The sequence below is a fragment of the Haemaphysalis longicornis genome, unplaced genomic scaffold (assembly GCF_048455015.1).
Source record: "Haemaphysalis longicornis isolate Haplotype H1 unplaced genomic scaffold, Haemaphysalis longicornis Haplotype H1 scaffold_18, whole genome shotgun sequence".
NCBI classification, from domain to species: domain Eukaryota; kingdom Metazoa; phylum Arthropoda; class Arachnida; order Ixodida; family Ixodidae; genus Haemaphysalis; species Haemaphysalis longicornis.
Window position 1 is genome coordinate 4,022,128 of NW_027526282.1, and position 11,759 is coordinate 4,033,886.

Here is an 11,759-nt window from a genome sequence, read left to right on the forward strand (position 1 = left end):
CAGCGCGGGAGTGCCACCCGCGGCCGGGTTTTCGTTACGTGGGGCCCATGGAGAGTTCCGCAACTGGTGTATTTCCGACCTCTACAATCTTTATCCGTTGTTCTGTCAGAGCTTATAGCTTATATCCTAACCCAGCGCCGTTTCTTCAAATGAAAGCGTTTCGAGAACGCAAACAACTCCTGCCGTGGTCGATGTACCTATGCAAAGTGTTCAGAACACCACTTGAGCGATCAGCGCCTGACTCAGGAATTCGCGTGCAGCAACTGCCAAGTACCACACTCCAGATATCCCGGTCCTGGGCATGTGAAAAGTTATCGACTGAAGAAAGTGGATGATCAGCCACTCTGCCATTCTGCGTATATACATTATGATAGGAATGTGTGCTCAAAATTTCAAGCGTCCAGGACCAGCATGATATCACTTGGTAGGCCTGGACATTCCGTGAGGGGTGTTTTCTGACATGAAAGTGTTTTATGCCGGGGTACACCAAGATATAACTGTCGTCATATCCTTCACCGAAATGACATCGCCTGAAAAACTTCGATTCACGCGGCTGCGCCGGGATTCGAGCCACGAACTCTTTTGCCGAAACGGGAGGTATGAAACGCGATTCCGGCTGCAAATAGACGCGTGCATAAGAAGACGAACGCGCCTTATATCTTTCCCTTAAGATGGTGCTGCCATCTAGGAGAGGTGAAGCGGAGTAGATCATCATGACGCAAATGAGTGCCGCCACTTGTCGCCTCGATGCCAGCGCCTACGTGCACGGGAGACGTGCAGCGTAAGCTGTGGAGAAGCCGACATGCGGATATCGCGCCCTTGACACTTTCCGCTGCTCCTTTCGCTGCACCGGACCGTGTGTTCACCACAACAACGCTGACAACCCGTTTTGTTTCGTTCGCACGGACGGTTTGCGAGTGCCTGTGGTGTCATTTGGATTTACGCAATGCTCCGGCGCAATCCAGTGTCTAACGTTGATGCGTATAACGGTGCCAAACCGACGAAATATAAATAGCGACGTGCAAGTTCATAATGACGCACAATAAACATTCAACTGCTCCTATGAAGGCACATTTCACTATCATGTTTTACCCCAAAAGTTTTAAATCCCCCCGCGCTTTCAGTAGTACCTTGTTGTGATATCCTCAAAATTGTAAAGGGGTTAACAGCCCACAAAGATGACGACACACAAGGTTAACCCCTTGTTAACCTTGTTAACAGCACCTTGTTAACCTTGTTAAATAAGTTTACAAGGTTAACCTTGTTGTTGGCGCTGTTCATCCCTTTATGATGCTACACCAACTAGCCCATCAAGCCATCCTCGTGAACTTAAAATTGTTTTTGCGGATTTGTGCGAGCAACATTTACCAGCTACAACAAATTCTGTATATCATTCGGTAGAACATTAATTGAGGAATATATAAAAACACAAAAGTTATACCTAAATGCAGATTCTCACCATACGGGTTGGTTACGGCGAAATGCTGAAACCGCTGTTGAAGTTTTGACGGGCCACATATAGCCGCAAAACACCCTTTGATGTTTCAATCGACACAAGAGAATAATCACTAATCAATTAGTCAACACTATTTTAACTTTTGCCACTTTGGGGGTGGAATTTCCGGAAATCCAGCCTTAGTTCCCCTCGACCCCAAAGCCATGTACTACCGAAATTTCATTTCTCTAGTTTCAGCAGTTTTGTCTGGGCTATGATGAATTTACGTGTCGCTCCGTCCGTTCGTCTCATTGTGCCAAGAGAACATGTCAGTCAGTCGAGCAGTTCCGTCTAGAGGTAGTGGCAAGCTGTCGGAAAAGCAGATTAGCGATGTTTTATCTAATAACGAGCAGTAAAAGACATCTAGACATTCTCCGCAAGCATAGCGTGTACCACGTCCACCGACGCGAAAGCAATGTGCCCGCACTTCCTTTGCAGGTCTGCGACATGAAGCGGAACGCGCTGGACGTCAACTACGCCATCGCGGTGTACGACATCGACTCCGATTTCGATAGCCTCCGAAGAGGCTGCGTGGACATTAAGCTGGATCCTCGGTACAGTCGGCTCTACCTGCTCGAGAAACTGGGCAGCTTCGTCTACGATAACTACACCTCGGCCGAGAACTTCACCAAGTGCTCTGGCATACGATGACGTGGCTGTGGCTTGTGATTTGATATTTTTAGAGTAATAGAAGAGACGGTAGACATCACGCACAAAAGAAATGAAAAAAAAAGAGCTCAATTGTCGTTTTGTCTTTCCTGCAAAACGCTGTTACGGCAGGAGGTGATAAGTTTTTGGAGGCCTACGTGGCCTTAGTGCTAAACTGCCGGGAAAGCGCGCGACCGTGCTTTGGTGAGCACGGGAGTTTTTACCTTCAACTATGGGCCATAGCACTGCAGGGAAACATTTCAGGAAAAGCTTATTACCGTATTACCACACGTATACTCCGCACCAAAAATACGAACATTTCTGCGGTGAAGTAGAGGTGCGGATTATATGCACGGCATTTCCTCTGTTGCACCTTCACCGCAATGCGCGTTGAGTCGTGATGCCCCTAAAGCAGTAATGGTGACTAAGCCACTGTTATCCCAATGACAGTGCTTATATTGCAAACACAGCTAAACAATTTACCAACTGAAAAAATGTATGCGGCAAGTCATCTAGTCACGTAGACAGCTAGGTAAGTTATTTTGCTTATGCCTGTGCTACACGGCGACTTTCAATTGACAATTGAAGGCTCGCCTGCAAGTGCACCCTCTGCATTTACAATGGCACACCCGATAGACAATTGGTTCAACGGCCTTCGGAAGGCCTTTGAAACGGCCGTGTAGCACAGGTGTTAAACAAATGTGAAATGTTGCATGAGTTAGTAGATTTGGTACATCCTTTTTATGCATGAAATATGCGGGCAATACGCGGGGATATACTTTATATTAGTCGACGGAAAGTGGGGGTGCGGGTTATATACAGGGGAGGTTATATGTGCGAAAATACGGTACTTCTTGCACCGCCTACCATGCCATGCCTAGTAATGTACATGTCAACGGCCATTCCGCCCTGCGAATGAGTGGAGCTGTACCTCATTCAAGGGGCAATGCCCGTCCGTTTGTCGTGCACAGACCCAGCCCAGCATCGCGCATTCAGGAAGCGTTTCGCGTACGGCGCACTTTGAACGTTGCCGGGCATTCACGCTTCACGACGTCTCGAACGTTGCCAATTACCATCAAATCTCTCTTCAACCAAAATCTATCACATACAACTCGACCTGAAATTCTCATCCAAAAAGTCACGGAGAAATTTCGCTCGCGCACTATTATGCTGGTGCAACAGGTATTCGCCGCCCGCCCCCCGTCGCGAATTAAGCTTTCCCCGCGGTCTCAACAAAAGATTTCGGCAAGTTCTGAACCAGCTGTGCCTCGACTAGGCGTATACCCGAACTGCCAAGCTTAGCGAGGGTGCGAATTCAGATTCAGCACTGTGCCGCAAACTCGCCTTGCGAGAGAGTGCTTAACGTTTGTGGTGCATCTGTCATTGATTCACCTCGTCGCGCCCAACGTACTTTGTCTGCGACGTGGGGGAACACTTGAACTGTCACTTGATCCGGCGTTAAGTTGGTCCAACATGGAAGATTTAACTGTATGAACTGAAAAACTTCTCGGGGCAAGCAAAACCACCGTGGCGGTTTGGGGTTCGTTTTGGTGGCGGACGAGCCCTTCGCTCAAGCGACTCTGCAGTGATTTATAAATAGCTGAAGACCAGAGTACGGGCACGACGGTATAAATTAGCAAAGAAAACTGCATTTACAGTAAGTTAGAAATAGTTGTCTGCAAAATGAGTGCCAAAACATCGCTGTCTTAGCGTTCACCTGAACTCATTAAAGCCATAGAGATTCTTTCTTGGCCATTGACTGCTCCGTCGGAACGCAAAGTATTACGCAAGGTATGCATGGATCTTCGCTTGTTCGAATAGCTACAGCCAAGTGTGGCATTGACCGTGTTGCATGCGAACTTAACACTTTAACCAAAGTTGTCATTTAAAAGCCCGTTAAACAGCTGCCAACCTGACGGTGTGCTGGGAGTTTGCAAGCATCCTCTGGAGTAAAAAGACACGGGAATATTCTGATAGGGCGTAAATGCAACCACCAGTTTCCATTTCAACCATACCCACCGTAAATAGAGCATGAAGAAAAAATCCAGGTCTTTATTTTTATTTTTTGTTATTTACAAAATACTGCAGGCCTTTTTGAGGCCCAAGCAGTAGTGGGGTACAGATACAATATTCTGATACACATTAACATTGCAAGCAAAAAGTAAAGAATAAGTAATAAAAGCAGCGCAAGGGAAAAAGCAAGGGTATAGTAAAGCTGAGGTTTGGCATACAAGGCATGCATGAAAAACATGAAGAACTGGAAATAAAGAAGACCATTTATAATGCCATACAACAAGCAACTGAAATGGGGAGAACACAAGACAGCTGAAATTTTACATGTTAAGGAAATTTTCAATTGATCGGGGTACATCATTTGAAAGAAAAATGTGGCTGGGGAGGGCATTCCAATCTGTTATGGTTCTTGGAAAGAAGGAATGTTTAAACTTATCTGTACGTGCAAAAATGGGAGTTAACCTACAGGAATGGTGATGTCGTGTGGGTCTAGCGGTTGAAGGCTGAAGGTAGGTAGAGGAGTCGAGCTTTAAGTCCTGATGCCAGAGATGAAAAAGAAATTTTAGCCTAGCAAGCTTTCTCGGAGATTCTAAGGAGCTAATTCCATTTGCGTTCATTAGTTCGGTAGGAGAATCAGACCTTTTATAACGATTATTCGTAAAACGAACTGCCAGTCTGTTAATCTGATCAAGTTTGTTAATATCTTTCTTATAGAAGGGGTCCCAAACAATACATGCATATTCTAGTCTAGACCTAATTAACGAGTTGTAAGCCAACAGTTTAACATGCCGGGGCGAGTATTTGAGCCTGTGTCTGACGAGACCAAGTTTTCAACGAGAAGATGCGCAGACAGCATCGATATGTTTGAGCTTTCAGTTTGAGCAATTACAACGTCATTAATGCGGTATTGGAATTCAGCGGGACATTTTTTGTTGGTAACGCGCATGAACACTGTTTTCTCGAGATTAAGTTTCATGTGCCACTTATCGCACCAGTCAGAAATAGCCCTTATACTACCATTTAAAACAACCTGGTTATTGCTATTTTTAATTTCCTTGTAAACTAAGCAATCGTCGGCATAATCTAATAGAAACGCTCTCAACAATACAGGCTGTTAGATCATTAATGTACATTAAAAAAAGCAACGGGCCTAGGACGCTTCCTTGTGGGACGCCAGAATTAACGAGAAGAAAGTCAGAGTAGTGGCCATCTACATCGACGAACTGACGGCGCGTGTTTAAGTAGGACGATATCCATTTAACTAGGTTGGAAGGGAAGTGTAATCGGTTAAGTTTCAATATCAGACCAGAATGAGAAACCCGATCAAATGCTTTGCTGAAGTCCATAAGTATTATATCCGTTTGACCAGATTTATCGAGAGTGGACGCGAGTGTATGAACGGTAGAAATGAGTTGGGTGGTGGTCGAGAAGCCTTTACGAAAGCCGTGTTGAAACGGAGTTAAAAGATTATTGTCTTCTAGAAATGTAATCATAAAATTTGCAATACAGTGCTCCAACAGCTTGCAGGATGTACACGTGAGAGATATCGGACGGTAGTTTTCGATTTTTGTCTGATCACCTTTTTTAAATACAGCGACAACACGAGCGATTAGCCAGTCCAGGGGCACAGTACCACTCGAAAAAGACAACCGAAAGAGGATTACAAGGAAACGTGCAAGTGATTCAGCATAGCGGCGAAGAAATGTCTTTAGTCAGGGCCGCATGACGATTTCGGCTTTAGATTCAACAGCATCGAAAAGATACCCTCATAGGTTATGAAATCAGAGCTAAGGTCGTCCGTTTTATTGTGATATGTGTCACATGGGCTGGTTTTTGAAAAGACGGAATGAAAGTAACTGTTAAAATGCGGCGCAAGTTCTTTGCGGTCGTCAATTTTTTCTCCGTCGATCGAAACGTAATCAATCGATGTTTTGCCATTTTCTTTAAGATGGTGCGAAAACTTTGCAGAGTCAGCCTTTAAGAGTTTTGTAACCATTTCAGAATAATAGAATTGTTTACTGGCACGTATACTTGCTGTCAACCTTCGTCGCAAGGTTTGCAAGTTTACTTTGTTATTACTTTTGTGTTTTGTAAGTCGCTTTATTTTGCGTATTTGGTGAATTATGTCGCGGTTTATCCAGGGATTTCTGCGGTGTACTATCTTGGTGCGGTTTGGAATAAAGTTATCGAGACAGAAATGACAGGCTGATTTAAATTTGTCCCAAAGGATATTAACATCGGTATGAGTGAAACCATCCAATGCCAATTCAAGGTAGTCGAGAACAGACTCATCGTTTGCTCTGGAGTAATTTTTAACCAATTTTCATTTTTCTGAAACGCGGGGGTGAGAATTACCCAAATGACATGAAAAATATACTAGCTTGTGGTCAGAGATGCCTTCTTCGACACTAACCTGAACATGAGATAATGACCGGTTGTGAAATACAAGATCGAGTGTAGTGGACGAAGTTCCCTGAACGCGCGTTGGAACGTATACCGCATGGCAAAGGTCGGAGGCGAGCATTATATCGAAGATAATTTGATTGATTTTGGGGTTTAACGCGCCGACGCAACGCAGGCGATGAGGCGCGCCGTAGTGGAGGGCTCCGGATTAATTTTGACCACCTGGGGATCTTTATCGTGCGCCGAAATCTCGTACACACGGGCGTTTTTGCTTTTCGTCGAAGATAATTTCGTCAGATGGAGAAGGAGATGATAACTTAGACCAGTCAATATGTGGAAGGTTAAAATCACCGGCAACGATTATGCAGTTTTTAGAAAGCCTGACTGTGTGATCCTGAAGCTTTGGCATAAAGTCCGGGTCAGCGGACGGTGAACGATAAACTGCATAAGGTTAAACGCACATCCATACCAATATACTTTGAGGCACAAGCTTTCGTGGTCAGGTATCTGTTCAAGCAAAGTGACAGACAGGTTTCTGTCTACAATAACGGCTACGCCACCACCACGAGAGGCTCTGTCTCTTCTATAAACCTTGTAGAGAGGAGTAACTATATCGTCATCACTAATGCCTTCCCTAAGCCAAGTTTCGGTTACTACAACTACATGGGGGTTATGGCACAAGAAAACGCTTTCTAATTCAACACTTTTGTTCAAAACGCTTCTGGCGTTTATATTTAAAAGGCGTAGTTGCTGTGGTGTAGAGCACGGAACCCGTCATGCGCTTTCCGTGGTGGTTCATTTTAGGGATTCCTTCGTTAAAATACACTGATACCACTTTATCGCGAACTTCACTCAAATAAGCTTTATAATTAGGAACATGGAGAAGGACCAGGCTACCCACCAGCTCATATTACCCGCACTGTAACCTATGACGTATTGTGGGCAGCTGTGCTATTGGCTCAGGCCCCCGAAAGCAAAGGCAAATTTGGCAGGGCTTACAAGCTTTCGGAACGATCTATTTGCGCTGACATTTAATGCATGTTCTTTTTTAATGGTGTGCTAAACAATAGAAGTTAAGAAAGAACACATAAACAGAGAAGCACGAGTGCGTACTGCACACAGAATAGTTGTAAAAACTGCACAGCCGTCCGACGCGTTGAGCGTATACACTCGGCAACTGGCATACGCGAGAATGTCTTCTGTGACTCTGATTATCGAGCACACTTAATATTTCACGCAACGATTACCATCAACAATGGCAAAAATTAGCCAGGTGTGAATCTGGCCAAAAACAAAGCGAGAGCGTACGACGGTCCTGAGCAGTATCGCCCTCTAACTTGGAGGACGGACGGTAAGCGGGCACAAAACACGTTTGGGTGTTTACTGCAGCCGTAGTCACCGTACTAAGAATCATTTTGAGTACCTGCCCTGTATACGTCATCCCTGACGTAACAAAACAAACGATTTAGCGGGAGAATTCATATTTTCTTTTAACTTGTTTAATTTCTCACTGAATAAAGCATTGTTTGCTGGCGGTCAAGCAGTGGGGGCACTATAAAACAAGAAATCTTTCGAATAAAACAAAACTTGTATTTTTTCTTCATGGCATTTTCAAAGCCCAAGGTATGAACACAGGTAGGCAGTCCTGCACACTTACCATACAATACGGGCTAGTATTCACATCGTTCGACAGGTCTAGGGGATTTAGCCTTCCCGAATGCAATACAGCGTCCACGTATGCGCTCGGCCACCGAATCAGCAAAGCACCGATGTCGATAACTTAAGACATCCCCCCGGGCCACGGAAAATCCATGACCTGCGGGCTCAGGAAGCTCTACGGAATAGATTAGCTTCCACACGGCGACTTTTTCTTTTGTGCACGGTAACAGCTAGAGAGTTACACTGAATCACGGTGAACCAGAGTTTCTCAGCCAATGCAGTCAAAACTTGATCTGGTGGTGGTAGTGGTGATGATGCTTATTAACGGGTGGATCTAGCCTTGCCTGATATGCCCGCAATTGCTCCCCCTATCAACACCTTCGTGCCGCTATACGCGAGAAATCTCCAGGAGTCACTGAGGCGTGTGTCCCTTAAAAACCCGAGGATCAGGTGCAAAATGTCTCTTCTGGTGATCCAATGGCCTATAGGAAAAATAAAAAATTATATCATCCTAAGAGGCGTGCGGAGCGGCTCTCCTTGGAAGTTAATAAACAAAGCTAACCTCTCCATCGCATTCTTACGAATTTCGCGATCTAACGTACAAATTCGGATTCCTCCGCATGTGGTGATACGGCACATTGTTTTTATGAACTCGAACTATTGAAACTGATTCAAAGCCATTCCCGATTTAACAAAGTATTTCGAGTTCCCCAAGCCCTCAGCATGAGCAAGAAGAAGAAATCCCGCCAAGCTCCGGGAAGCAGGCTCGCGGCTTCCAAGACTACCTGAGCGCTGACGCAGAGGCAACGCCGACCCGATGGAGGTTTCGAACGATGAAGAAATCGCACAGTTATTTTACGGCGCACCAGAGATGTCAGGTGATGCTGACGACCCAGAAGCTGCTGAATCGCCTGTGCCCGCTCCAGACCAGCTCATAGACGATATTGACTTGCTCAGGCGCTTTGCTGGGGCTAACGAAGTAACCGAGGATGCGTTGAACGCGCTTGCGTGCTACGAAAAGTCTGACTGCCAAACGCCAACTAAGCGCACGCAGGCGAAAAGAGCAGGCTTTTTTACCAGAAAATAAAGTAGTTCTTGCATGACCTGTGGCGCTTGATTGTTATTTTTTATCGTGACTTTCTTGGCGCTCTTTGCCCTAGTTGGCCTTGCGCCATTGACATTCAAACATCATCATCATTTTTATCGTGAACTGTTCGTGCATTGCTAAATTATCGGCAGGCGAAAACCGCGGCCACCGCAATTACGTTGCGCCTGTCTTTACACATCGAATTTATGGAGTCAACTGCTTGTAAATTGACTATGCCGATTTTACGAAGTTCTCTATTTAACGAAATAATTCGGTGTTCTCGGTTAGTTAAATCGGGTTTTAGCTGTAGTGGTAAATTGGAACGTAAAAATATGCGCCCTATTCGTACCATAGATCACTCGTATGAGGCTACAGGTGGTCTTTCGATGTTTCCAAGACAGGTTTAATTTCGAAAGCTCGCGTATAATTCCATAGCATATTGTCGCACTGACATCGTCACAGCTCTATAGTCAATGTATGTTTAAATAAACCAAGTCAACAGACCAAAACAGCACATCTACTGGCACCGAAATAGGCGCTTTCCCGGATCAGTTTGTTGGGACCTGACGCATTCTAAAGCATTCAGTTCACGGCAAAGCAAAAAAAAAAACAGAGCTGAGAGGACAGGGGCCATCCTACGTCTGGGTATTCGCCCACAATGGAAATAGACCCTCATTGTGCCCTTCAGCTTCTGGTTCATGTTCGAATTGGCCGAGCAGCTCATGCGCAGGGGATTGGGCAACAGGCTAGGAATGCTTCACTTTGGCCAAAAAGGTTAATGGAATGTTTGCAAACAAGGAACACACGCAGAGAGAGCGAAAGATAGAGATAAACCGTTTTAATATATGATCTGGAGGGAGCATGTTTGTGGTCAGGGTCTTCAGTGCAAAACCCTTCTGGTGGGACAGGCGTTCTTGAAGGCCAAGGCGTGTGCCGTCTGGTTGCTTCGAAGAACAGAACGGCTGTGTTCCACACTAATTTGACGTGCTTCTGAAGAGTTTTCGGAGAAAGACCAAGTGCGTGCCGTTAAGTTCTACCCGCTTGGTACGCTCTGCAGGATGTTTGAGGGTCAGAGACAAGAGGGGTGTAGGCAGCGGCTGCTCAGACGCCTAAAACCCTTCCATACGGCTCCGAAAAGCAAGTTAGCACCGTATTCCACTGCCGCTTCAATAAGGCGGCTTTGATCCCGTAAGGCTTGATCACGAGTCACGTAATCATGCGTAGACACGATTGGTCTTCACCACGGTTCAAGACGGGTCAGAAACTGTGGGCGCTATGAGAACCGGGCAGCAGCGAGCGCCACACATCCAACGAGTACATCTAACTTCGGATGTGTTCGCTCGTATGATGCAGCGATACGGTCGATGTGCCCGCTCATTGAATGTAGTTGCTCACCCTTCTTCTGAAAATGCCAGGTCTGTAACAAATGGTCCGCGCCTCCTCAATAGCGACAGACAGGGGCGTAACCAGGGTGGGGGTCTCAGTTTCATAATGCCGCCAAAAACTTTCTCAGCACCGCATCTCTCGCTCGGCTTTCCTTTCGACCTTGTTTTCGCCTTTTCTGTATACACACTGATCCGATACACTACAATGTAAATACAAAAATAAGAAGGGTATCTGTTTATTGCAGCGTAAAAATGAATTAAACTTTGTTGGGACGCAGGATCTCTCTCTTTGCTTTCTATCTCCGGTGTATAACACCCCCCAAAAACTATTTCTGGCTGTGCCACTCGTGGCAGCGGCAGATCAATAAAATATTGAGTCGTAAAAAGCCCCCAAGCTTGTGCTAAAAGCTTTACGATCATTTTCTTCTCGTGCTTGACCATTTATGGCAAGAACAGCAACGCGAAAGTGGGACGCACTTGGCGTGGTGCCTTCCTTTGCAAAATAAACGCATGATTTGTCAAGGTGCACAGATGAACTTAAATGTAGATTGCATGTAAAAGCTACTCAAAGATTACGATGAGCGAAGCCGACTTAAAGCAGCTCGGCCTATAGCGCTCCATGGGAATGGGGCCTTGTTTCACATTGCCCCTAGAACAATGCCTTCCAAGCAACGACTTGTGTGTACTGGTAAAGCCGGTTATGAAACACCTCGAAATGGACTTAGCATCTCCTGCTGTGTTGCCCTGCCTGCACAGCCCTACGGGAAAGAGTATTCCAGTCAACCCGCCGCGGTGGCTCAGTGGCTAAGGCGTTGCTCTGCTGAGGACGAGGTCGCGGGTTCGATTCCCGGCCGCGGCGGCCGTTTTTCTGATGGAGACGAAAAGCAAAACACCAGTGTGTTCGAGATTTCGGCGCACGTCAAAGGTCCCCAGGTGGTCAAAATTAATCCGGGGCCCTCCACTACGGTGCGCCTCATCACCTGAGTTGCGTCGGCACGTTAAACCCCTCAATAAATAAATAAATAAATAAATAAATAAATAAATAAATAAATAAATAAATTAACATTTC

At 45.7% G+C, this 11,759-nt stretch overlaps 1 protein-coding gene across 1 annotated transcript in view; it reads left to right on the forward strand.

Annotated features, from left to right (window-relative positions):
* The window catches only part of LOC144166543 (uncharacterized), a 37,097-nt gene extending 34,896 nt beyond the window's left edge, over window positions 1-2,201 (forward strand). Inside the window, exon 5 of the mRNA XM_077696042.1 lies at window positions 1,934-2,201. Coding sequence (XP_077552168.1) covers window positions 1,934-2,146 — 213 coding nt within the window. The 3' untranslated portion in view covers window positions 2,147-2,201. The remainder of the gene's footprint in view (window positions 1-1,933) is intronic.
* Window positions 2,202-11,759: the final 9,558 nt, after the last annotated feature.